Source organism: Sinocyclocheilus rhinocerous, unplaced genomic scaffold (genome assembly GCF_001515625.1).
Source record: "Sinocyclocheilus rhinocerous isolate Xijiao unplaced genomic scaffold, SAMN03320098_v1.1 scaffold1311, whole genome shotgun sequence".
NCBI classification, from domain to species: Eukaryota; Metazoa; Chordata; class Actinopteri; order Cypriniformes; family Cyprinidae; genus Sinocyclocheilus; species Sinocyclocheilus rhinocerous.
The window spans coordinates 226,482-254,395 of NW_015637852.1; the positions used below are offsets into that span (position 1 = coordinate 226,482).

At 35.0% G+C, this 27,914-nt stretch overlaps 1 protein-coding gene across 1 annotated transcript; it reads left to right on the forward strand.

Moving 5' to 3' along the window:
- Positions 1–207: 207 nt before the first annotated feature.
- On the forward strand, positions 208–27,914 carry LOC107749307 (liprin-beta-1-like). The gene is made up of 27 exons (XM_016564421.1): positions 208–328; positions 7,916–7,999; positions 8,672–8,877; positions 10,491–10,577; positions 11,075–11,188; positions 11,395–11,526; positions 13,810–13,902; positions 14,073–14,165; positions 15,040–15,157; positions 16,284–16,328; positions 16,996–17,057; positions 17,148–17,232; positions 17,972–18,111; positions 19,379–19,479; positions 19,913–19,972; positions 20,154–20,214; positions 20,853–21,089; positions 22,122–22,189; positions 22,428–22,578; positions 22,715–22,826; positions 22,940–23,028; positions 24,169–24,291; positions 24,379–24,504; positions 25,461–25,649; positions 25,742–25,909; positions 26,649–26,714; positions 26,799–27,914. The coding sequence occupies exons 2-27, from the start codon at positions 7,936–7,938 to the stop codon at positions 26,883–26,885; spliced, it is 2,877 nt and encodes a 958-aa protein (XP_016419907.1). The 5' UTR covers positions 208–328; positions 7,916–7,935; the 3' UTR covers positions 26,886–27,914.

Here is a 27,914-nt window from a genome sequence, read left to right on the forward strand (position 1 = left end):
GGCGAAGGCTCATCTTGTGAATATTAATTAGATAGTGGTGATGTAATTTAGTACCCTTCCTATAGCGAAAAGTGTTTTCTTGAATATTAATTAGATGGCTCAGTGACCATCCAATGGTGAAGATACGGCTCATGAATATTAAGCAGCAAACCTTCACCGTAGTATGTTCCCTCCTATGACGTCCCACATTCCCACTTTCATTGTCGACATGGCGCTGGCGAGGTGGGAACGCCAACTACGGAAAGAGCAAATCTCGTAAAGACATTAAAACGCTAGAAAAGAGTCCACGGATTAATATTTTCATACTTTAGAAGGCGGTCCAGATTCGGTAAGTAATCACAGCATTCTTGTTGTCAAAGTACGTTAACTAACTGATAAGTTAGTTCTTTGTGAATTTACTTGGCTTCCTAAACTTGCTTGAGTGGGAAACTTTCTTGTAATTGTGTAAAAAAAAAACACATATATATATATATATGTAAAAAAGTTAGTTTTGTGCGTAGTTATGATAGTTTATTAAATTATCATCTCTTCACACGTAGCAATATTTTCATAGCCTAAGGGATTGATTACAGAAAGCATTTATGTACATGTGTATGAGGTTATATTCAGAAACCCGGATCGACAAAGCGATGTTTGTAGGTATTGTGCAATACTTAAAATAAAACTCAAGGTATATTTTAAACTATTTAAAATCAATTAAAAACATAAGGTGTGATTTGAAGAGCAGAACTAGGTATTTGCGGCACAGCTGTGTTTGTGAAGAAGTGATTCACACATTCCACGTAGCCACAGAAGAACAAGAGCTGCTCTTACATGTTTGCTTTACCGCATCCTCACCTGTGATCTGGACTGAGACAGAGCTTACAGAACGTAATTGTTACTTTTTAGCTGTACAGTCTACAGAAATATGTTTGGAGTGACTTCCTCTATTTAAATAAACTTTTTATAGTTTGTAGTGTGCAGCAGCATATATGTTTTTGGATGTGCATTGGAAGACAGGGGCAAGTTGTCACACTGGAAGTTGTCAAAAAGGCTTAATATCAGTAACTATATGGTTTTGAACCAAATCAGTAACACATAGACAATTGTGTGATTTTTATGTTGTTACAAAGCTAGTTTTTAACTTACTTTTGTGAATCCAAAAAAACAAACAAAAAAACAATAGTATCATAATTTGTAATAGCTAAAACTAATGATTATAGATTTTAACTGAAAGGTTGAACTGCATTCTCAACAAGTAGTAATTTGTTTTGATATTTTTGTATGTTATTTTATTTTTTTATTTTTTTTTACATGTTTTCTGTTTAATGTATTGTTAGGTCTTTTGTAATTGTTTTAGTGTTTTAGTGAAAAGCCTGTCACAAAATATTTTTGTCAGCTTTAGCTTTTTCCTGGCAATAAAGCAGTTTATTTTTGTAGCCAGCATTTTAAGGTATGTGTCTATACAGAAACTGACTTAAAAATGAACTTCCTCTCAGAAATAATATTGTAGTAAAGTGTGTGATAATTAACCCTGCTTTACACTGTAAAAAATGTTTTTCGAAGTTGTAAATTATACAAATAGGCCTATGTGTTATTTACAAGAAAATACTATTTCAGCTTTTCTACTTCACAATGTAACATTTAATTCAGGGTTACATGCTGTTTTTTTTGTACCTATTCAACTAGTTTTAAGCTTTTTGTAGTTTTAAGCTTTGTCCTTGTAACTGTTCTTGTAATTTAAGTCCATTTCAGTCACACATCTGTGATATTGTGTAAATGGTGTGATGTTTACAGTAGCTGCCTCTATTGAAAGATTACAAAGAGCATCATTTGCTGTTTAAATCTTGTGTTTGCAGCCCAAAGTAAGCCTGCGGGTTTCATCAGCCATCTTTATTTGTTGTGTAACAAACTCTATTGCCATCTCGAAGGGCTAAAACACACACATGCTTTTCCTTTATCCACTTATATATTTGCAAACACATCTGTGCATTTACCTAAGCAGTGTGGAATTTTTTTATTTTTACAGTTAGCTATAGATAGCATATGAAACACCCCTGAATTCAAACAGGCGTCCCTTCTCTGTTCCATGTGGTTATGTGAAGTATGATGCATCATATTCTACAACGATGCCTTGGCTTAGTATAGTGACAGGATATTTCAGATCAGTGTCAGAAGGGTGTCCCTTTAGAAGTTTTGAGTGTGAGAACAGTCCGCGGTGGTGTTTCATTGGCTGCTTATGTATAAAAATCTGCTTAGTGATGCCCCAATATAGCCACAAATATGAAAGAGTGGAGTTAAGTAAAAAAAAAAAAAAAACCTTCCATTCTCTTTCTATTTCTGACATGTGTAAGAAAAGGAGCCTGTTGTAAGCAGGGGCTGTCCTCCTCCCACATGCACAGGCTGGACTGAAGGCTTGTGCACATCTGTGTTCCTCTAGTACTTGCACGAGATCCAAACATCTTTTAGAACTCTACGCTTGGCTCAGACGCTGCGATCACGTCTGACTGCTTTTTTTCATCCACGTGAAACCAGGCATAGCATTTATCAGTGTATAAAAACCTACTGGCACAATCAATCTGATAAAAACAAATTCAAATCGAAGAAAAAAAAGGATTTAACATGTCAATACAATTTGTTTTGTGTTGAACATGTATCATGGTAATAGCATGGTTTTCTATGAATTGGTGTATGATGTACACTAAACGACCACAAATGTTTGTGGTCATCAGATTGTGATGTTTTTGGAAAATGCCTCTTATGCTCACCAAGGCAAACATTTTTTGATCAAACGTACTGTAAAAGCAGTAATATTGTGAAATATTTATTTAAAATATTAAATTTAAAATGATTGTTTTCTGTTTCAAATACATTTTAAAATGTAATTTATTCCTGTGATGCAAATATGAATTTTCAGCAGCCATCACTGCAGTCTTTAGTGTCACATGATCCTTCAGAAATAATTTTGGTGCTTGAGAAACATTTATTATTATTTTCAATTTTGAAAACAGTTTTGCTGCTTAATATTTTTGTGAAAATCATGATAATTTTTTTCATGATACTTTTTTTTTTTTTTTTTTTAAGTAAAACAACAAACATTTATTTAAAATGTATTTTTTGTAAAACTCTTTCCTGTCACTTTTGGTCAATTTAATATGTCCGTGCTATATAAAAGCGTCTGCTAAATGACTAAATGTAAATGTAAAAGTATTAATTTCTTAAAAAAAAAATCTTACTGACCTCAAACATGCACATGTCCATGCTAAATAAAAGTATTAATTTCTTTAAAAAAATCATCTTACTGACCTCAAATGTGTATGTGTAAATGTGTATGTACCATGGTACATGAATTTGATACTTATCAAAGGACTAGTGATGCATGATTTATTGGTAGCTTCTGTTTTCTGCTAATGCTGTACTTTTTTTTTACTTTATTGATATTGAATATTTAATTGTGCATGACTGTTCATTTAACCTATTTTAATATTTGAATTACCTTTGCCATCATCTATCACTCAATTTAATCTTTAGAAATCCTAATAATTTAATAAGACTGACACTGTTAAATGTGATCTTTATCAAAGCAATAAATGAATATCCATTTTTCATACTGTTCATTATGATGTTTTGATACTTAAATTAACTTATTTACATTTAAAACAACTGTTTTTAATTTGTAGTGTTTTTTTTTTTTAAGTAATTTAGCAAAATGAGAATTTTACTTTTGGCCATTTATTGGTTAACGCCCATTGTTTTTTCAGTGAATAAAAAATATTAACATCAGCATTTACTAGAAAGCTTGGCGTACCGTACATATTTATTTATCAGATTAACATGTGCATACAGGGCCATTAAAAATGTCTTTCCCATGACTCTCCAGCATGTTTCTATGCGTGCTTTAGCTTGACTTGAGGCGAATTTGCTGGCTTAAACGGCTGGCCTGCCATAATTGCTTTTATTTCTGTTGAGATGAATGACCCGAAGGCTGCTATTTTTCCCCAGCATGTGCCAGCAGAGGTTTTTCTGTCAGTCAGTCAGAGCGCTTCAGAGAGGGATAGTGGCTAATACGGCTCAAACAGAGTGTGGAGTAGATAAAGTTCATACACATTGTGCCCTTAGGTGCCCGTCTGATGGATTTCAGAGGCCATTAGGGGTTTTTCCCCTTATTCTCATTCTCATGCTCATATTCATAACCTTGTATTTAATGCCATCTTGATCCCTTTTCAGGGAACAGTACAAATAGGAATATTTATTTACGTTCAAAAAACAGAGCCGACTGTTTCCTTTTGACAATTGCACCTACAGGCTTGTTCTTTTGAGTCCAGGAAAATATTTCCACACAAAGGACAGGCTTTATGTCACACATTCAGTTTCTTCCCACTTATTGTCATTATTGGCATGTTTTCTCGTAAGATTTGTTCCAAGGATTGTTGAAGCAAATACAGTACTTCAAGATTTTCCTTTGTCTGTGGTTTTAGAAAAATACTTGTGCTGTAACTTTTTGCTGTTTGACAGCATGGTGTGTTTTTGCATGTGCATAAACCGTTTTGATGTTGATAGATCTGAACCCGGGGTCTTGATTTCTCTGTTTGACTTCACACTATTCAGAGAGGAAATATGAGCTTCATAAAGAACGTGTTATCGCTTTTTACAGGCTGGAAGCCACCATGTTCCCGCCATGAGAGGAAATTCCAGCCCTGCAAAAATCTGCAATGCAAAGCATCCTGAGCTTAGCTTGAGTCTACGCTGCGTGGTTGTTAGTTCATAATAAAAGGCTTTCCAGACAGAGAGAGAAAATCCAATGAGTTCTTGTTTGCTGCTTTATTTGCTCTAAATAGTGATATTAATGTAGATTGACAGAACTGTTTAGAAACATGCAGGAAAAAATGCACCAAAGCTTGCTGTGTGAACATGTGACCGCCAGTGTGATGTTTGTGTAGCACAACTTTTCTAGACATAACAGGAGTCTCCAGACAAGGTTTTGATTTGTTATTTATATATAGTTGAAAGACCAGATTGAAAAGTTCCATAATAGTTCTGGATCAAAGAATTGTTATTTTAAAAACTAAACCTTTCACACTAGTGAAGCGCATTAGTTTACTCTGACCTTGATTTCACAGCATTTTTTGAAAACTCTTCAGAGGAAAGTGTTTAATCCACTTTTCTTCTAACAAACTGGCTACATTCACACCGCCAGTGTTTGGTATTGACAAGCTTATTTACTTATTAACAGATGTGACTCAAATCAGCCTGTGCATACATATATTTGGAGTCAGTCCCCTTTTATAACTCGCAGTGGCCTTATGTAATGTCTAGTGGCTGGATAGCAAACTTTAATTAAACTTTTGTGCTAAACTGTCAGGATACTGCCTTTGAATATTGTATATATTTTTAATTAATATTTCATTCAGGAATGATGCATTAAATTGATCTAAAGTGACATTTCGGTTACAGAATGACGTACTGTGTGTGTATCTATAATACAATAACGTTATTATTTAATATTCGATTATTTAAATGATTATATTAAAGTCATAATTAGATTGTAACAAACTCAGTAGAGACAAGCACTGTTCCTGGCATTTCATCTGTAGCCCCAGTATAATTTCATGTCATTTTTTTTATAATATATACAGCTACATTAAGATTTATTACACAATATCAAAAAGCAAACCTGCAGAGTTTTGTGCTTGAATGCATCTGAAGGGACCACTGACAGAGAAGAAAAAACATCTGACCATAACAAATCAAATGCACACTGACGGATCTACTTTTAGCATAATAATCTGTTTGGTTGGAAAATATGTTATCTGAGATAAAAATCAAATGTATACCTGAATCATTCATAGACGGCACACACAGGTGTTCAACTAATAAACATCTTCATCGATGGCAAACCATAGGATGAATTTACAGAATTGGTCTCAGTTTGCTGTAGGTTCGTGGCCACTTCATCCAACACTCTTTACATTCTCTGTGTTCTTAAATTTAACATTCAACCATTACGAGTGAGAAACAGCTTCGCAAGATTCAGTGCATGCATGGAACTGAAGACATAATTCAAACTGTTTCACAAACCTATTCAGACCATTTTGCTAGCTTGTTTGCCAAGAATTCTCTGAAGTGAATCGACTTAAGAGTGATTCAGTTGTGAATGGGTCATCGCTAATGCCCCAGAAAAAAGAGACAGCGCGCTTGGAATAAACTACACATTTCTTAACATATATTGCGAAACAAATTAAGTTACAAGAGGAATGTCACCATTGTAATGAAGTAAAGTACTTTTTTTTTCCATTAGAAATGTACTTGAGTTAAAGTAAAAGTACCCACCTTTAATTCTACATTTTCCAAAAATTACTACCCACCTCTGACCGTATTTAGTACTTTGACAACAGGTTTGGTGCAGTGAGATCATGGCCAGTGTAAATGTTGCAAATGAAATGTGTTAACTTGCTTGTACACTCTGTACAGAGCTGGGTTATTAGACGATAAGGGGATTTTTTTATGGTACAAGACCCTTAAAAAGGCTTGCTGTCAAACTAAGTTGCTCTGATAATCCCTACGTGCTTCTTACACAAATTTTGTGTTTACCCGTTTTAAAGAATTATTAACTGCTAATTCACTGTACAGTATACAGCCTTTAGGATCGTCCTTAACCACAACACATAATTTCAGAGTGATGCATTGTGATTTTTATGCTTCACATATTTCTTTGAATGCCTCCAAATGGTTGAATAGCTCATCTGACTTAGATCACAAGCCAATTCTATGCAGAAAAACTGAACTTCCACTTAGTATAGCACACTTTCCCTTCTTTCGGATGTGTAAGTTAACCTTTGGCCTGTTGTATTTGTGCATTACGGCAGACAAATTTATCAACACTGGTGCATGGGATATAACATGAACATGACAGGGTGTCTCTTCACCTCCTTGTTTTGAGGACTAAAACGGAGAGAATGCCACCGCTGTGTTCTCGGGCCACGAGCCAAAAGGGCCTAACAATGTGACCCCGCTAGTCTCCCAACAAAGTACCCAGTGTCCCCAGCGGCAGCACAAGCTCTGTGCCAATAATTGAAATAAATGGCTCAGTTATTCTTTTAAATCTGTGGCTAATGGTTGGAGCTTGACTGCGTTACCCAGGGAACAGCAGAGAGCTGAGAGCCAGCCAACCTTTCACCCAAAGGATGTGCTCTGCTCTCTGGAACCATCACAGGGAGACCCCGTCCTGATGAATACGCAGTTAGAAATGAAGATCAATGGGAAGGATTGAGAAATATACTTTCATGCACTGTAGTTTCTGTGCTCACATCAGTGTTGCTATCATTAACTTGAATGAAATTAAACAAAATTAGAATTAGAAATGCTGCCATGGCAGATAACTGAAATAAATAAGTTTAGGTTGAAGTAATAAAATTCTTAAAACTTAAAGCTGAAATTAAAATAACTTAAAACTGAAATTCAAATAAAGCTAAATAGAAATTAATAGAATAATAAAAATGACAAACGGGCATAAAACAAACTTATACTAAAACTTACACTGATTATACTGAAATAAAATGAAAACTGAAAATATAAAAATAAAAACTAATTTAAAATGTATATAATGAATATTATAATAATATATAAATAATAGTAAAATAACAGTAGATCACATTTTTCTGTCTATTCAGCCTCTGTATATGTTTTTCTGATCTGGCTCTAGATTCTGTTAAATTCTAAACAAATTTTTGGTGTCTGTGTAATACTTTCCTGAATAACATTAGTCGTGTATCAAACATGCAGCACAATGGCATTTATTTCTTCATTCGGTTTTGTAGTTTTGACTTATTCAGTGCCTAATCCTTCAAAAGATTTCTATTAATGTTTTTAGAGATTGTCTAAATGCATTTTGTGCTACTTACTGTAATATTTATTTAGTTATTTCCTCTTTATTCAGGATAAACAGTGCTTAACAAGATGATGTCTGATGCCAGTGACATGTTGGCAGCAGCCTTGGAGCAAATGGATGGTATTATAGCAGGTAAAGTTGTACTCATGTAGGCTTTTCAGCATTTCTGTTAACCATACCAAAAGTGAATTAAAACCTCCTATTCCAAATCCAACGGTCCCTCCACATTTAAACCTGACAAAATAATTCTCTTCACATTGGTAAATTTGTTCATTCTATCCACATTGGAAATGTTCTGCAGTGAAAATGTCACAGACTCATTTCATGAAACCTTACTGAGGTTTAAAGAGAGTAAGATTGGACCGATATTAGTATGTTGACAAAATGGTCTAGCATATGAAGTAATTTATCACTGGCTTATTATAAGGCTGACATTTCAAGTTTGAGTCGCCTGTCAGATCACATGATTGAGGTTTTAGCAATTAAAGCATTTCCTCTGCCCTGGTTCTAACTTCAGAACTTGAGTGGTTATTTGCCCACAGCATGCTTTATTATAAGGTCATACTATCTTTTATGCCACGAACAGTACATGATAATTGTGTTTTTTATAATGATTGCTTAATTAAAAAAAGCCGTACATTGTGCTTTATTGTAAAAGAGATTCTTAATCTTGTATCGCTCTCATGAGCATTTTATGTATAACTTGTAGCTCCACCAATTTTCTTGCGTATAATATTGTCTGAATAAAATATGATCAACTCCCCATTCACTGCTTTTATTTATTTATTTTTCTTTGGCGCTCAGGCTCCAAGGCTCTGGACTACTCCAATGGCATCTTTGATTGTCAGTCCCCAACATCACCCTTCATGGGCAGTTTGCGAGCCCTGAACTTACTGGAGGACCTCAGGGGTGTTCTGGAGCTTATGGACGCTGAGGAGAGAGAGAGCTTGCGTTGTCAGATCCCAGACTGTACTGCAGACAGTCTGGTGGAGTGGCTGCATGGTCACCTGGTACGTACACCACATTCCAGAACTCTGGAATTCACTGTCTACTCTGGATGTGAACATGAGCTAACATACTATGTGTTGCCATGTTGTAAGGAGGTACATAGTTATTTATACATCCTTTATTTATAGGAAGTCTATTTTCCTATTAGCCTGTAGTCTATTTTCAATGATGTTGTGAAAAAGTATGTTGTGTGTTGGTTTGTGTCTGTTGGAAGTATTTTTAGTGGTATTGCTAGGCCTGTGCTCACGATTTTCATTCTGATGTAATAAGGGTTCAATGTTATAAATTATTAATTGAGGTATTATAGCATCATGTGCAGTAGTTCTATTCATAATTAAGAATGCAGTGCAGCTTCGTTTTATCATTGCCTCAAGATATTAGTTACAGCAGATCCGAGAAACATTATTCTTGTATGTCTTGAGAGATTGAACAACTGCCAAGGGAAAGTCAACACATAGTGTCATATTTAGTCAGTTTACCTGGATTATTATGTTCCTTCACCCAATGTTAATGTTTTTTTTTGGCACAATAAATGGTGCATGAAAACCCTAAAATCTCAAGTGACTAGACATGGGCCGGTATGAGATTTTGACCGTATGATAACCTTAAGCAAAAATATCACCGTTTCACTGTATCACAGTATTGTTGTTACAGCTCTAAAATGTGTTATTTTTAAATGTCTGGGTTAAAAAAAAAAAAAACTTTTTCCCACTGAACAAAATATATTTTATTTTTTAGCAACATACAGAGTATTTGGAACAGTACAGTAGTATTTGTTTATTTTTTTCTTTGATTTGTTTCTGAAATGTAATTATACATGCCTGAACGAAACAAACAGCAGGAGCTCTCTGAATGAGTCGCAGATTCACTCTCTGACAGCAGGAGGCGCTCATGGAACAGCAGATACGTTTCCTTGGTTACCACTGTAAAAAAAGCAGCGCTGCGCTGAAACACTGCTTTAATGTGAATTATACAGAGATGAGATGAAAATACCATCTAAACTTTTCAGAAGGCAGTCAGATTTTCTTCCAATAGTTCGTGCATCATGAACAGTTAGCTCTGCTACTGTCTGCTACTGTATTTTCTCTGTGCGTCCATCTTCAGCGTCTCTCTGGCTTGTGTTAACGGGCGTTTACAGACTTCATATTTTCACATAAATTACATTTTGGAATATGGTTGCATTGCAACTCAGTTTGTGCAAGTCCAGAACAGAGATCGGCTACAATAAAACAAAACAAAAAAAACATCTGGTTGCCAATCGCGTAAGTTCCAGGGGAAGCTCCTTCGGCCGTCATACACACACGTGACTGACTGCTGCACCAACAGGAGGGGGGTCGTGTCACTCACGGCACTCAACCTGAGGGATTCCTTCCTACACTTTCTTTCAGTCTTTGAGGAGACATGAAAAACAGCGCATACCGCAGGAACGGTACAACGGAAAATGTTAGTGGTTTTGAAACCGTGAAATTTTCAAATCACGGTATACCTTGAAACCGGTAATCGGTCCATGCCTACAAGTGACCCTGTTTTCCTCAGTATTACTGTTTCAAGCCATATTGTTTTGGATTCCAGAAGTCTTTTATAATAAATTATTTTTCTGTGTTTTTTTGGACAGTCAAATGGACACATTTCAATCACCGGTGATGTTTACCAGGACAGACTTAATCGTCTTGAAAGTGATAAAGAATCCCTTGTGCTTCAGGTAACTTTGTATATACATACATGTACTGTACAATCAAAAGTTTGGGGTCAGCAAGATTTTTTTCATGTTTTTGAAAGAAGTCTCTTGTGTTCGGTCATAAATACAATAATGTAAAATATTATTACAATTTAAAATAATTGATTTCTTTTTCAATATATTTTAAAATGCAATTTATTCCTATGATGACAGCTGAATTTTCAGCAGCCATTCTTTTTATCTTCAGTGTCACATAAACCTTCAGAAATCCTTCTAATATGCTAATTTACTGCTCAAGAAACATTTCTTATTATTATCAATGTTGAAAACTGCTTAATATTTTTGTAGAAACCCTGATACAATTTTTTTCAGGATTCTTTGGTAAAGAAAAGTTCAAAAGAACAGCATTTTCTTTTTTTTATTTGTAATATATATATTTTTTAAACACAAATGTGTTTACTGTCACTTTTAATGAATTTAATGCATACTTGCTGAATAAAATAAAATCACATTCTTTGCAGGTGAGTGTTTTGACGGATCAAGTGGAGGCGCAAGGAGAAAAGATAAGGGACCTAGACCTGTGCCTTGATGAACACCGTGAGAAACTAAATGCCACAGAAGAAATGTTACAACAGGTGGGTTTAAAGATGTGCCTTGTTTATTGGAGACATATTCTGGTGGTTGGGTACATGTGCGTTTTGCACATTAGAGCTTATTTTCAGCCCTTAGTTTCCTATCACGTCTTCACTATACTGTGCAATTACAAGCAGAAGCCCATAAAATTTAATTCATAAGACCGATTTTCTTTGTACATGCTCCATTTGTGAACTTTTGTTCCTAGGAACTCCTCTGCAGATCAGCCCTTGAGACTCAGAAGCTGGAGCTTATGGCAGAGGTTTCCAACTTAAAACTGAAGTTAACAGCAATGGAGAAAGAGAGACTCGATTTTGATGACAGATTTGGAGATAGTGAGGTAAAAAACATGAACGCATGCATGAGCGAAATAATTGTGTAAGGATGTCTTTATTTGAAAATGTCAGTGGCTGTGCTTTAATTATAATGCTAGTCATTGGTTAATTTGTGATTCCGCCGTTGGCACACAGAGCTCTTTTGTTTTGACCGCTTTAACATATTGCAGTTTGCTGGAAAATTACTTGAATGTTTGTTTAGATTCTTGATTCTGCAGTATAGCCAACCTTTTGTTTCTGTACAAGCCTGAAGCAGAAAGACGTGCATTCAACAATGCGATCTGTTAGCGCTCGGACATCTACCAATCACGTCATGTTACAGAAATCTGTTCCAGTGCACTGGAATGTTGGGCTTTTAACTATTCTCTGCTTTGTTTGCTGTCTGGGCAAAATGGCAAATGCAAAAACAGCCTTTACCACATACCATTTACCCAAAATGGTTTGGGTGGCCTCTTTTCTCTCAAGAAAGTAGTCATTACCACTAAGGACTATGGCCCACTGTGGATGAATGTGAGTAGGAAGGGTCCTCAGCGAGATGGTGATGGAATCCATTGGAATGGTTTTCCACATCAGTGGTTTCAACTATTTCAGATAAACCTGCCCTAAACCGATGTTTGGCCAGTTCACAAATACATTTCCTGTCAAAGTGGGCGTTTCTTGGCCCAAATGCAAACTGGATCTTTTTTTTGTTTTTTGCTAAAAGTCTAGCAACTTTAGACTAGGTGTAAAACAGACTATTAACTTATGAACTCCAGAGCAGCTGGCCTTGTTGTCCAGGGTTGCTTTCGGTCCTTGTCCATAACATGTTTTATTTAGGCTTGGGAAATGCTGTTATCACTTTAACACGTATTTCTGAGTCAAACAACATCAAAAAATGGAGAAAAGCAGGATGATTTTCGATTAGGGTCATGGAGATGAACCAGTCTCTGCACCTGTGTGTTCACAGTCAGCCACAGAAAACAGGTTTTGTCTTCTTGTTGTTGACAAACGTTCCATTTCAGGCCTTTCTTTGTGATTGTGGTTTTCATTCTTCCTAGAGTATTGTAGAACGCATATACAAATTATTTATTGTTTAAACTGTGCACTAAATTGGCAAGTGTGTTTGGTCTAGGTTGGTCAACACATTCTTCAAAGATATAAATTATTTCTGCTGTTTCCTGTTATTTTGCTGCCACATAATTTACCGTCTCCGCAAGACTCCAGTTTGTTTCCCAAAATACCTTCTTTTTATCCTGTTAAGACTAAGACTATAATATGTCATTTTAGATTTTGAAGAACTATCAGAACTACTGTAGCCTGAAATACTCGATTTACACTGCCGTTTAAAATTTTGTGGCTGCCCGGTAAGATTTTTAAAATATTTTTGGGAAAGAAGTATAGAAGTATCTTATTTTCACCAAGGCTGTATTTATTTGATCAATAATACAATGAAACAGTAATTTTGTGATATTATTGCAATTTAAAATAACTGTTTTCTATTTGAATATAATTTGAATATATTTTAAAATGTAATTTTTTCCTGTGATGGCAGAGCTGCATTTTTAGCCGTCATCACTCCAGTCGTCAGTGTCACATGATCCTTCAGAAATCATTATAATATGCTGATTTGGTGCTTAAGAAGTATTTATGACATTTCTTATCATCAGAGTTGAAAACCGTTGTACTGACTCCAAACTTTTGAACTGTAGTGTATTCAGATTGTCCTTACGCTTTCCGGATCACTGCTCCATGTGGATGTATCTGTATTTTTTTTCACTGAGTGTTTACAACTAGAGGCTGCTCTGTTGTTTATTGAATCATAAATCCATGACTGAATGCTAGACATCCTGACAAAGAGCTTGGCCCTGAAAGGCCTGTGTGCTGAATGGAAGCTTGTCACTAGATTTTTTTTTTTGAATACTAGTCTGTTTGTTAAACAAACCATTTCAAACTTGACAGTAGGGTTCTCTTTGAAGCCCTTTGAAGCAAAATTGTTTAGGAATATGGCCATGATAAGTCTATGTGTGTTTAGAAATGAGTTATTAATATTATTAGATTCCATGCATTAAAGTCCCTCAGTTTTTTAAATTCTATGTAAATGTTATTTTATTTTTTATGTAATTGGCAGCATACATATGCAGTCGGCAGTTTAACTTTAACCCATATAGCTTTTATTTTACAGTAAATGTATCATTGTTAAATAACATTGTTTTAACATTGTTAAAAATAATTTGTTGCTAAAATGCTTGATACACTTTGTGATATTCTATGGAGATTGCTTGCCTTTTAAATACGTTTTTTCTTTTTAGGGTTTGATTTTGGAGATTAATGAACTGAGATACCGTATTTCTGAGATGGAGAGTGAACGGTTACAGTATGAAAAGAAATTGAAATCCACTAAGGTGAGTTTCAACGCTAGTTTCTTACAAGTGAAAACAACAATTGATGTTACCATCTTTAAGCTTGCATAGGGATTCTCGTCTTCTGTCTCTCTTACATAACCTGTCATCTTTCTTGTTATCTTTAAGTGTCTATTTTCCTTTTCCTCCTTGGCTAACCTCTCTGCCTCTAGTCGCTAATGGCAAAGCTCTCTAGCCTGAAACTCAAAATGGGCCAGATGCAGTATGAGAAACAGAGGAAGGAACAAAAAATCCAGGCACTCAAGGTCGGCATACCTCAGGGTGGTTGCTGCATGTGGTTGTGATCCAAAGATTTTTTTTAGTTATTTTTTCACTGTAACTTTGCTTTTTGGCACTTTTAATGAAGGCTTCAGTTTAAAGTTTAAATATTATACAGTGGCCACATTTAATAGTTTATTAACAATGTACTGACATTCAGTGTTGCTTTAAAGTCCAAATACATTCTTAGGCCACTTGTAATGAGCCTATGAGCCATTTTTTTTACTGTCTCAGTTTGACTGAGAGCTCCATAGCCCTCCATTTTGCACCATTTTGTACAGACAAAGTTCTCATCATGATTTGAAAGCTGCTCATTAAATCTGCCCTCCTCTATAAGCAGTGGCACCAGTATAAGATCTCAGCATGTTTAATTAACCACAAGTATGCTTTAGTGTGAGGCTCTACGTGATGTTTAAGCTGAGAGGGCTAAATTTCAGACTGCTTTATAATGCAGGAGAAGCTATTTCTGTCGCTACTTCCTACTGTAGCATACTGTTAATCCACATGCTTCAAAAAGCTCAGTGTGAGGTTTGCATGATTGTGTTTCTGTAGCTTTTTTTGGTGTTATATACTTCACAACCACCCTGGCAATGCATTGAACTCATTAAGTTCTTGAATGTGATCTTGATGAGTTGTAGACACATATATAATTAATTAATTGAATATTTGGCTGTTTGTGAGATAATCCGATATATTATCTACAACATTGTGTCAAACTTTCATTTTGCATGTGACATTTATTGATCTCTCTGATAGTAATTAGTAGCTGCATGGTTTGGTATCGCTGGGTTAACCTGTTAACTTCAGTGGTGGTCCAGACTTTGGATCAGAGTTGTGAGATGTGTGTGTTTTAATGTTCAGGAGGAGCTGGTTACGTTGAGAAGGCAGCTGGATGGCAGAGATGGTGATCTGAGGAGGCTGCAGGATGAGATGGGGTCCAGATCCCCAACGCCTGCAGGCCTAGACAGCACAGAGAGAGGTGGGTCATGCATAGTTGCTGTTCTTCACACTTAGTAATTGCAGTATTGCCTGTCCCAGCATGCCCTACAGGGGTCTAGTTTTGTCTTGTCATTATGCTGTATCTCTGATGCTGTACTGTACTATCTGGAGTAGGGCTGTGCGATTTGGGGGAAAATATCAAATTGCGATTTTTTTGACAGATATTGCAATTGCGATTTGATTTGCGATTTTAAATTTGCAAAGTCAAGCTTCAGCTCAATATTGTCAGAGTAGATCAAGCTCAATCAATTTTTATTATATGAATTCATTTGTGCTATTTTTTTATTTTGCATTTTTGTTGATTTTAGTTATTTGCTTTGTTTTGTTTGCTTTTGATTTTTACATGTTTCTTTTGTTTGTTTGTATTTTACTTGTGTTTTTTATATATTTATATTTGTTTGGTATGGTTTGTTTGTATTGATTTTTTTTTACATCGTTTTCATTGTTATTTTGTTGTTTGTTTGTTTTTTGCTTTGTTTTTGTTTGTTTTGATTAGATGTTTTTACATTGTTTTCTCTTGTTATTTCGTTTTTTTGTTTATTTGGTTTTTGTTTATGTTCGTTTTTCGATTTGTTTTATATTTTATTGAATGTTTGTTTTGATTTCTTACAATAGTTTTTTCTTGTTGTTTATTTTGATTTGGTTTATTTATTATAGTTTTTTTGCTTTTTTAAAATTAATAAATTTATTTATTAATTATTTTTATTTCTTTAGTTTCTTTTGCTTTTTTACTTGTGTTTTTATACATTTATATTTGTTTGCTATGGTTTGTTTGTATTGATTTTTTTGCATTGTTTTCCTTGTTATTGTTTTTTTGTTGTTTTTGTTTATTTGGTTTTTATTTATGTTAGATTTTTGATTGTTTTTGTTATTTTATTGATTGTTTATTTAGATTTTTTTTTTACCATTGTTTTTCCTTGTTGTTTATTTTGGTGTGGTTTATTTATTATTATAGTTTTTTTTTCTTTTTTAAAATTAAGTATTTTTTTATTATTCCCCTGTTGTTTTTATGTCTTTTTCTATGTATCATTTTACTGATAGCGGTTTATTGGTGCAACACATTCAATAACAGAAGACGTTTAATATCATTACTCTGTCTTAAACAGTTTTCCATACTGCGGAAACATTAAAAAAGAGGCTCAAAGAGAAACGTAAGGGGACTCCATGTCTACCTTCTACACATACACCCCTTTTTCAGTTTTTTAATCTTTGTACTATTTTTGTCCTCTTAGTCCTCTGCTTCCTGTGCCTGCATGTTTGGGCATGGTACTCATGAAGCTTGCTTTTCTACAACACGAAGCATTGCAAATTACAGTCGTACAGGAAGTTAATGGATTTAAAAATACAAGATATTAGGTATAGGAAAGGGAAAGAAGTAATGAATAACAATCCGTTCTTATGTTGTAGCCCTGACAAAAGTCAGATTGTGGTCGCCATCTGGCATGTCACATTTACATTATTTTCTGTTTGTCTTGCCTGTCACCTTGTAATGTAACACCTCCTGTTCCCCAAAGCTAGTTTCTTCCCTCCATTATAGTGCATTGCCCGTAACCCATGTTCACACTCCTCATGACCTCACAGGCTGGACGTCCACTCTTATCTGTGGCTGCATATACTCACGTTTAATCCCAACAAGCTCCTCCTTGCTTTCGTTGTGTACATTTCTCACATTTGTCACAGAAGGTCACTGTTGTATTTCAGCTCAACATGTCTGTCTACAGTTTATGTGATGCTAAATGTCAAGCCTGAGGCCTAATGTTTCTTTGCCCTTTAGTGTTTATGAAATGGTCTTTAGTTTACTAAGCCTGTGCTTTGCAGATATGGAAGTACAGAAGATGAAGAAAGCAATGGAGTCATTGATGGCGGCAAATGAGGAAAAGGTAGTTTTAAGTCATAAGTTTCTTTGCCCATTGCATTTGAAAATCATAAAGGAACTTGGCATTTAATGCTGTTAATGATGCTTTGTGTAGGATCGCAAGATTGAAGAGTTGCGACAGTCACTCATGCGTTACAAGAAAGTACAAGAGATGGTCATGTCAGCACAAGGGAGAAACGGTGATTTGTTTTATTTTAATAAAAAAATTCCGAAGTGATGTCAATAAAATTTGTATGTCTTTCCTGTAATCAGTGTAATTTTAGTATTATTTATATACTATTATAGTATTAATTAATATTTTTAATTAGTTTTTATTTTAATTCTGGTTTGTTTTATTAATTTTAAGTTCTTCTGTCATTTTATCATTTCTTATTTAGCTTTGTTTTAGTTTTAGTAACTAACCTTCATTTAATTGTTTTAAGTTTGGTTAAGCTAAAGTTTTCATCTAATATTTATATTTTATTTTAGCATTACTTTAATTAAAGAAAATTATCTTAATAATTTTAGTGAACAGTAACAACTCTACCTGTAATACAAAAAAATGCATTATTAAATTGTAAATTAAATATTGTGGAAGGCGTACATGTTGATGTAAAAATAAAAATAAAAATAATATTTCCAGTAATTCTTACTATAATACAATAATAAGAAGCCACTAAGGAAATTACAGGGGGGGGGAAATCAGAATATGAGAGGTAAATGTACTTCTTTATCACAAAAATAAATATTATTACATTACATTATATTATATTATATATTGATTTTGGGGTGAAATGTGACCTGGATGTGGTTTCTAGAGCTTCATCCAATTAGTTAAATCCTTTAATGTGCTTCTGATAAGTGACAGACTGTATTTGCTGTGTGGCGTTTTCCGAGCTAATGATCAAAATCTCCCTCCTCTCCTGTATTTCTCATCAGATAAGGTCAAAGAAGGAGACAGTGATGGGAGCAATAGCGACAGCTCCCTCTCCATGTCCACCGCCCTCTCTGTTTCCATGGACACGGAGAAGTCTCTGTTCTCTTACACAGAGGAAGTTGCTGTGAGGGGTCAAAATGAGGTACAATTTTCTTTTCAGACCAACAAAATTCATATAAAATTTCCCTCGAGGTTACACCATTCATCGTTTGTGGTTAGTGTGCATCCTTGTTAAAGAACTATATTTTGTTTTGGCATGCATAATCTAAAATCACTGCACTGCAACCTAGAATTACTCGTAATTTAGAGCAACACAAACTGATTGACAGTTCAGCAAAGTTGTGTTGGTGTTTTTTTTCAAGCTAAAGGCCAAATTGAACACTTGCAGAACACACAGCATGTCAAACTGTGGCTCATACTGTCACAGACGATCCAAGACGCAGAGAATCACTTGTCAGCAAGTGACTGAATGTCTTCAGATATTACCGTTCAGAGGTGATGGATCCTTGGAATATGATGTATGCTGTAGAACTTTTTGAACCAAGGACTTCCAAAACTGAGTGAATGATTAAATTATTTATGAGTGAATTATTTATGTACTGTTATAGCATTTTTTTATTTTATTTTTTTAGTTTAAGTTGTAGAAATTTAATGTGTTTGTCATTTTTATTAGATTTTTTAAACGTTTCTGTTTAGCTTCAATTTATTTGTCAGTTTTAGTTTTAGTAAATTTTTCATCTAATATTTATATTTTATTCTATTTTATTTCAGCTTTGTTTCATTGAATGAAAATGATTTTTAATAGTTTGTGAACAGTAACAGCATTTTGTGCAACATTTATGCTTTTTATATTACATACATAAGGTTATGTGAAGTTTCTCAAATGTTTTATTTCTGCATTTTATTCCTTGATTTCACTGAACGAAAATGTATTTTATTAGTTTGTAAACGGTAACAACACTACATGTAATACAAAACAAATCTGCATTATTTAAATTGTAAATTACTGATGCATTCTGAAAGGTGTGCATGCTGATGTAAAAATAAAAAATACTGTATTTTTTACTGTATTACAGTAATTAGAAACATCATGGAGACTTATAAAAAAGTGTGTAGCTTCTCTTTCTATTTTTCAATCTATAGTAATGTACTTGTTTTTTAATGCCCTTAATGGTACAGTACAGCACTATGGTCAACCCGTGGTGGTTTTCAAATATGCTTTATAAAAAACAAACAAATAAAAAAATCCCTAATAAAAAGGATATATTGCATTATGTTATATTAAATAATGTATTTTTATGCTGGAAAGGTTGTTTGAGATGGACCTCCAGAGGTCTGCCTTTTGGAAAATGCTGGTGTGGAGAATACACTGGTGTGAATTTACCTTTGCATGTTCTCTTCATCTGTAGACGACTACATTTGTCAGTACACTCCAAGTGCCATCGCTCACAGTCTCATCCCCAGACAAAGCAGACAGTGATTCAGTCCTGGAACAAATGCAGTTATCAAGGTACACTTCAGTACATTAAAACACACCCTTTTGTCTCCTGCGGTTGTTTTTTCACGCAGGATCATCATCTAATAAAATCTGGACAAGCAAACATTCTTTTATATCATAACTGTGGCTGTAGCTTTACATTCCGGAGCATCCAACCTATGTTACAGCATCCAAGCATCCTATCCTTAGTTTTAGCACCTCTGAAGGCGTTTCCTTTCTTGTGTTTTATTGTTAGTATCCACTTTCCATCCTTTCTAGCCTTTGAAATATCAGAGTTCATGACCACGTCTCCCTATTCATGCTATCCCATCATTCTGTGGTGTTTAAAGTATCATTTTCTCACCTTTAGCACATCAATGCATGTCCGTCTATACACCCCACTGCTTACCCATCATGCTTTGCCACCACCTCTGCATCCCAATGCTTGTGTGTTTGTCCTTTGTAGTGAGAAAGAGTGTCAGGAGCCAACTCAATCACTGGAGACCCCATTAGATGAGAGTCCCAAGTGAGTATGTGTGTCAGGTGGAGTTTGGTTACATAAACGGCACACTGTGATTTGCTAGTTTTTGGGTAACCTGAAATGCCACTATTGTGTATCAAGGTGTGTGTCAGACACATTACCATAGTGGTTATGAACATCTGTATGTTGAAAAGAGTGATGGTAACAATGTCTTTTCATGTTTTAGAGCTTCAGAGGACACAAAATCAGCAAGCCAGGGCAACCTTGATGGAAGAGGCAGTGAAAAGGTGAATTTCAGCTCAATCAAGACTTGAGGAAAAGTGTATTTATTTTTAAGGTTTTTATTAGGGTTAGGCAATATATTGAATATTTAAAGTGATTGAAAGTGAGTTTGTTCAATTTTTAATTCCAAAAGCCATTAACAGTAGATCAGAGGCCAGCAGAGGTAATTCTTATTTGTTTTGTCAGCAAAAAAGTGTATTTCTCTTAAACCATAACCATTAATATTATTATTATTATTAATTGTTGTTTTTATATTAAATTAGAATTTTTGTAATGATAAATATATATTATAATTTATACATTTTTCATTTTTATTTTAATTTTACTTTAAGTTGTAGAAATTGTATGTGTTTCTGTCATTTATATTAGATTTCTGTTTACCTTCAATTTATTTGTCAGTTTTAGTAATTTTAGTTCTTCAACCAGAGCAGCAGTTTCAATTTACATTAAATTTTTTTAAGTTGAAGTTTTTCATCTAATATTTATATTTTATTCTATTTTATTTCAGCTTTGTTTCACTGAATGAAAATGATTTTTAATAGATTGTGAACAGTAACAACATTTTGTGCAACATTTATGCTTTTTATATTACATGCATAAGGTTATGTGAAGTTTCTCAAATGTTTTATCTCTGCACTTTTAGAGCAAAGCATTTGATGAGTTCAACAAGATCACAACTCTACCACCCAAATCCCCAAGCTCTTCTCATACTGCTGAGGATGACAGCTTCGGTACCAGGAAAATGAGATCTTCCTTTGGACGGGGATTCTTTAAGATCAAGGGAGGGAAAAGGACTGCTAGTGCCCCTAATTTAGGTATGACTTCTATCTTACTTCTAGATCAATATGCCCATGGTCAATTACAGTTTCACAGTGATAAAAAAAAAAAAAAAAATTTAGATTAAAATGTTGATAAGTCAAGAGTGCCCAAATTGAGTACAAACACCCATTTACGGGCTAGACCTGCCATATGGCCTCTCTGAAGGAGGACAAAGAAGAACCTGGATGTGTCTTCACTTCTTTCTTTCCTTCAATGAAAAATTCATCAACTTCATGCATTTCCACACATAATCAATTGGTTCTCTGACTGTGTTGTACTGTTTCAAACAGATTCTCTGCTATTGCCCAAAGTCAGTATATTAAGCAAATTTAAAGTCAAAACACGCAACAAGTATTTTACTGATTTTGAAAACCCAAATGATCGTGATTATAACATTGTGGGAAGGAACACTTTGTTTATATTAGCTTCAGGCTTGATTAAAAAAAAAAGGTCTGTATTTCGAAAGTAAGAAATTTAGGCCTAAAGTTGGTTTATTTTCATTTCTTTTCTTCATAGCAGGAGATGATATTAAATGAAGTAATGACGATTATGGGTGTTTTGAAGTCCTCTTGTCAAAATAATAGACTAAATAGATGTTTAAACATTGAGCTCATGTGGTAATCATGAAGTATATAGAGGTTCTGTCCTCATCGCATGTTATTTTGTGACCACATTACCCAGGACTTAAATATTCTGACCACATTCTCACAGCTCTTTATGTTCCCCTCACATCCAAACTACCATACGTTCAGGCTGGATTTAGTGCCATTCAATAACAGAGATGTTATTACTTCCATTGTGTTGACTTGCATGTCAGCATGTGACTTCGTTCCATGGTTCCACTCCTAAAATAAACCCAATGCAGTTGTTCTTCAGTCCAGACGAGAAGTCATCTGCAATCTTGCCTCATGATGCTGATTCCAGTAGTGCAAGGAAGTTCAGTAGTTTTTTTCCCCTATTATTCATGACATTTTTACTGCTCTGCTCTTTAACTAAACGACTGCCTTGTTCTTCCTTCCCATAATCTTTAGTTTATTTGATGCTTGACTGACCATGGTATTGTGGGTAACGTAGTTTGCTGTGGTGACAACAGGACTTTTTAGTCAGAGCCACAGCTGGGCCCAGGCTGGGCTGGTCATGTGACCTGCAGAACACCAACAGGTCTGTAATCACAGTGACACAGGATAGAGCTCCTTCTCAAAATGGAAAGATCTACTGTTGGGAAACACCCTGGTGACAGACTTGCATGATTCTATCGATTCAGAGTTTCAGTTCCTCAGTAAAATCTCATTTATGACGTTGTCAGAGTGACATTTTTGTAGTAAATGGTCAAATGGCAAATATCTCCATCAGTCACTGTCTTTGTACCTCCTAAGATCTGCTTGTTTGTGTTTTCCAGTGAGCTGGACGCTCCGTTTGCACGCTGGTCCCGGGAGCAGGTGTGTGATTGGATGCAGGAGCAGGGACTGGGGTTGTATGTGAGTTTGGCAAGGCAGTGGGTCGCCTCCGGCCAGACGCTCCTGCAGGCATCCCAGCAGGATCTGGAAAGAGTGAGCTCTTATTTCTCAGAATCAGGATGAAAGCATATAGTGGAGTCCAAATGTCTGAGACCACATTTAAGCCTGGAAATAATCAGTTTTCCTTCTGAAATTCATGTTTAAGGACTGTTCTGCTCTCTGTATGCAGGAGCTGGGAATAAAACACCCTCTACACAGGAAGAAACTCCAGCTGGCCCTGCAGGCGTTGGGCTCAGAGGAAGATGACAACAAAGGCAAACTAGACTACCACTGGGTGACAAGTAAGGAATGGATGTTTATTCATCCACGGTTTCAGATTTGTTGTTAAGTTCTTAAGTTAAGGCTGAATGTATCTGATTAAAAGGTTTTTCTTACCCCTTTCCTTCTGTTCTAGGGTGGCTTGATGATATCGGCCTCCCACAATACAAGACTCAGTTTGACGAGGGACGTGTGGATGGACGGATGCTTCACTATATGACTGTGGTTAGTCTTTTTCCCAGACAATATCACGTTTTGACATAAATTAAAGTTTTAATCACTGATTAAAAGGTTAAGCTAGAATTCAGTATTTATTAGCTTTCTACTTTGGGGTCGGTACATTTTTTAAATGTTTTTGAAAGAAGGCTGCATTTGTTTGATTTAAAAAAATAAAAACATTAATATTGTGAAATATTATTACAATTTTAAATATGTGTGTCCTCTGGAAGCCCGTTTCCGCCACTGAATAATAAAAAATTAAAAAGGCAATTGCGATTTAAAAAAAAAATTTTTTTTTATCTCACAATTCTGACTTTTTTTCTCGCATTTGCGAGTTTACATCTTTGAATTGCGTCATATAAACTTGCAATTCTGACTTTTTTCTTAAAATTGTGAGATATAAAGTCAGAATTGCGAGATATAAAGTCAGAATTGCGAGTTATAAAGTCAGAATTGCGAGATATGAAGTCCGAGTTGCGAGATATGAAGTCCGAGTTGCGAGATATGAAGTCCGAGTTGCGAGATATGAAGTCAGAGTTGCGAGACATGAAGTCAAAGTCAGAGTTGCGAGACATGAAGTCAGAGTTGCGGGATATAAACTCGCAATTGCGAGAAAAAAGTCAGAATTGCGAGTTTGTATCAGGCAATTGTGAGATGTAAACTCACAATTGTGAGGAAAAAAAGTCAGAATTGTGAGAATAATTTTTTTATTCAGTGGTGGAAATAGGCTTCCATAGTTTCCTACTTTAATAGATTTTAAGATTTATTTATTTTTGTGATGGCAAATCTAAATTTCAGTCATCACTCCAGTCTTCAGTGTCACATGATCCTTAAGAATTGCTTAATAAACTAAACTGCTTATTTGATGTTCAAGAAACATTGCTTATTTTTATCGATGTTGATAACTAATATTTTTGTGGAAACTGTGATGTATTTTTTTCAGGATTCTTTTATAATTAAAAATTTCAAATGAACAGCATTTATTTAAAATAGAAATATTTTGTAACAATGTGACTTTTGTATTCTTAATGAATAAAAGTATAAATTTTTTCCAAAAAACAAAACATAATGACCTCAAATCCTTGAATGATATTGTAATTAGAAACAAGTTGTTGAAGTCCACACTCTTCTGTCCATGCTGAACAGGATGACCTATTATCTCTGAAAGTGGGCAGTGTTCTTCATCACCTCAGTATTAAGAGAGCCATCCAGGTGCTCCGGCTCAACAACTATGACCCCAACTGTCTGCGGCGAAGACCTTCAGATGAGGTAGGAAGAGAGACCAAACTCTAATCTGTGCTGTCCTGTTATTTTTGTATTTAGACTAGCAATCCTTATGTTCACCAATTATTTCAGAACAACATAAGTCCTGCTGAGATCTCTCAATGGACCAACCACCGTGTGATGGAGTGGCTGCGGTCCGTCGATCTGGCTGAATACGCACCCAACCTGAGGGGCAGTGGAGTACATGGAGGACTGATGGTGAGAAACAACTTTGCACTAGTTTAGGTTATTTGTTGGAATGGTTAAAGATTTGCACTGGAAACCAAAAAGTATGTGCTGCATGCTTTCCTCTAAATAACAAAATAAACACACAATAAAAATGACAGCGGTGAGAAAACAGCAATTAAAAAATCATCAGATCATAGCGATGTGCATATGTTTGCACCAGCTCAATATTTCGCCATTTCAAGTAATGTTAAATTTATTTATAATAAACATGGAAATAAATTAATGTGTAAATTAATAAATATAAAATAAATGAATGCATAAATAAATATACAAAAATGTAAGTGTTAAAAATAATAAAAATTGTTTTAAAAAATACAGATTTTTTTTTTAAAAGAAAAAGTATTCCCAAAAGACTATATTATTTAATTTAAAATCACTTATCCTTCCTTAGCAGGTTTGGTCCTCCATAGCTTTACAATATTAAACATAAAAAAACAGTACTTACATTTCTACTATAAATCAGTTCTCTGTGTGTTTGTTTTTAATTGCGGAGCCTCAGAGCACATCTACCTATTAAGTAATTGCCACAGACCAATGGTAGTTTGGTGTTTACCAGCCAGAGTGAACTTTTCCGGAAAGTTTGCTTTGGCAAGCTGTTTTGGACAGATTTGGTTCGCGATGTTCATTCTTTGATTCAATTGAAGCCTTCCTGTCGCTCAAACAGTAGAGAAGGATGCTAGCAAGGTCATAGGTTCGATTCCCAGGGAAAGCAAGAACTTATTAAATGTGTACCTTGAATGCAGTGTAAGTCACTTTGGATAAAAGCATCTGTGAAATGCATAAATGTAAATGTAAAGTATATCGGGACCTTTATTACAGCAGTTGACCCCAAGCTGTTCCAGTGAAAATAAAGATGAAGTAAAAGCATCTGCAAAAGTGCAATTTTTTTTCTTATCAAATGGGCATAATTTTGTTCATGATTTTAGGTGCTGGAACCTCGTTTTAATGTGGAGACGATGGCTCTGCTGCTAAATATTCCCGCAAACAAGACTCTTCTGCGGAGGCATCTGGCCACTCACTTCAACCTGCTGGTGGGTTCTGAGGCCCAGCAACTCAAGCAGGAGTGTCTAGAGAACCCAGACTACACCTTACTCACCGCCACAGCTAAAGTCAAGGTATGATGCAGAACACCTCCAGACCATCTACTGCAGAGCTGGCATGTGATTTAATCATTTTGGAGTTCAAATGCTGTCTGTATCAAATTTAGCCGCACAAGTTGGCGTTTGGAGGGTTTGGTAGGAAGAAGAAACAAGAGGACAGTGAAGAGTATGTCTGTCCCATGGATGTGGAGATGCCCAAAGGACGCAGCTTCCAGAAAGGCTACAGAGGCATGGAGCTCCAGATCTATGATGATGACCTAGACCGATTCGACCAGGTAGTGATAGAAGTTTTCTGGTGCCTAAATAAATATATAATACATTTATTGTTTGTATACTTATTTATAGAAATAATTTGTATTTTCACCTTAAGTTTCAGTCAACTGAATTTAATGCATTTATGTTTTGTATCGGTTTAATTTTTAAATGATGAATAATTACCAAAATTATTCATATTTACTAAATATTAACTTATTTGGATTAATATCTAATTAAAAAAAAAGATTTTAAAATGTTTTTGTGAGCAGTGTCTTTATGCTCACAAAAGCATTTATTTGATCAAAAATACAGTAAAAACAGTAATATTGTGAAATATTATAATTTAAAAGAACGATTTTTTTTATTGTAATACATTTTAAAATGTAATTTTAATTATTCCTGTGATGGCAAAGAATAATTTTGATTTCTGAAGGATCATGTGACACCAAAGACCAGAGTAATGGCAACTGAAAAATCAGCTTTGCCATCACAGGAATAAATTACATTTTAAAATGCATTTTTAAATTGTAATAATATTTTGCAATATTACTGTATTTGTTGTATTTTTAATAATATAAATGCAGCCTTGACGAGCATAAGAAACTTCTTTTAAAAACATTTAAATATCTTAATTATTCTAAATGTTCAGTTGATTATTCAATAGTCAATAACCTTATTCAAATAATTAAAAACAATGAAGTGATCATCGAGTAATCATTAACACCTGTATGACTTCATGTTCTTCTTTGCAATCCCTAGATGGAGGACTCTGAAGGGACTGTGAGGCAGATTGGCGTTTTCTCCGAGGGCATCAACAACTTAACGGTAACAAGCAGCTGCACATCTCACTTGTGTTGCTTTATATAGTGTGCTTGTGCCTAAATTGTGCATCCCGCGTTTTGTGCTCAGAGTATGCTGAAGGAGGACGAGTTCTTCAAGGAGATCTCCACGTCGTTCCCCAATGCCAGTGTGAAGGATGATGACTCCAACGTGTGAGGGCACTGCGGGGACACTCTCGCCCCTAGTGCTGCTGCTTTAATCGGAAGTGACTGTGCCAGTCCCTCTGCCAACACCTCCACACACGCACCTCCATCTGAATGCCAAATATATCAATCAGAACCAAGTGTCAACTCATAGAAACACCATTTTAACGCATTTCAATTGCCTTTTAACAACAGTGTGTTTAATAATTTATGTCTCATAAAGGTAGATGGAAGAATGTCTGCCCCTGTGTGTGTGTGTGTGTGTGTGTGTTTTTAAGATTGTTAGTGGTCGTTTTTGTTTCTTGTGGATCGATGTGATATGATTTTTAACTAAAATAAATAGCAGTCCTACTGTAATTTGCTGGTCATTGGAGAGATACAGTATGCATTCTTTTTCATCTGCCTGCCTAAATCTGTGACAGATTTTCAGTTTGTGCCGGTTATTATGGTGGCAGAAGAGCACAAGGACACTTTCAGGTAAAATTAAAGATATATTTTATTAAATTGTTGATAAATTAAAGTTGTACACTGCCAATAATTAAATTAGCAATAATCATCAATATTTTTGAATGATCGATCCAGGTGCAGTCTTAAAGTCTAGATGTTTGAGGGTTTTTTTGTATTTTGACCTGTACATTTTGGTTTATCAAGCCAATACATGCATTGATACTGCATATGCTTTGTGCATTTGCATGCAGAACTCTGTACAATATATTTTACATCTGGTTTGTAAAGGATTGCATGTTATTTAAGCCTCATTTGGATATAATATTAGCAAAATATTGTTACTTTAAAGAAAGTTCATTGTGAATTATTTTTCTTCTGCTGCTGCAGTACTTAAAGGATAGCAATAATGTTCTCATTTATGGAAATGCTATCATGTAGCATGAATCTTTAATGCAATACTGGCATGTCCACAAAATTGTAAGCAGCTGAAAAATATATTGAAAATATAGTGCCACTCGTAACCATTTCAGCGTTACATGTTTGTACTTTGTTGACTTTTTACTCATTTTTAAAGGTGAATAAAATACTGAAAGCA

Excerpts from the sequence above, each read along its gene's own strand:
- LOC107749307 (XM_016564421.1), top strand. The coding sequence starts at position 7,936 with ATGATGTCTGATGCCAGTGACATGTTGGCAGCAGCCTTGGAGCAAATG. Across the intron at positions 8,000-8,671 it reads AATGGATGGTATTATAGCAG|GCTCCAAGGCTCTGGACTAC; the intron begins GTAAAGTTGTAC and ends TTTGGCGCTCAG. Across the intron at positions 23,029-24,168 it reads TGCTTCACTATATGACTGTG|GATGACCTATTATCTCTGAA; the intron begins GTTAGTCTTTTT and ends CATGCTGAACAG.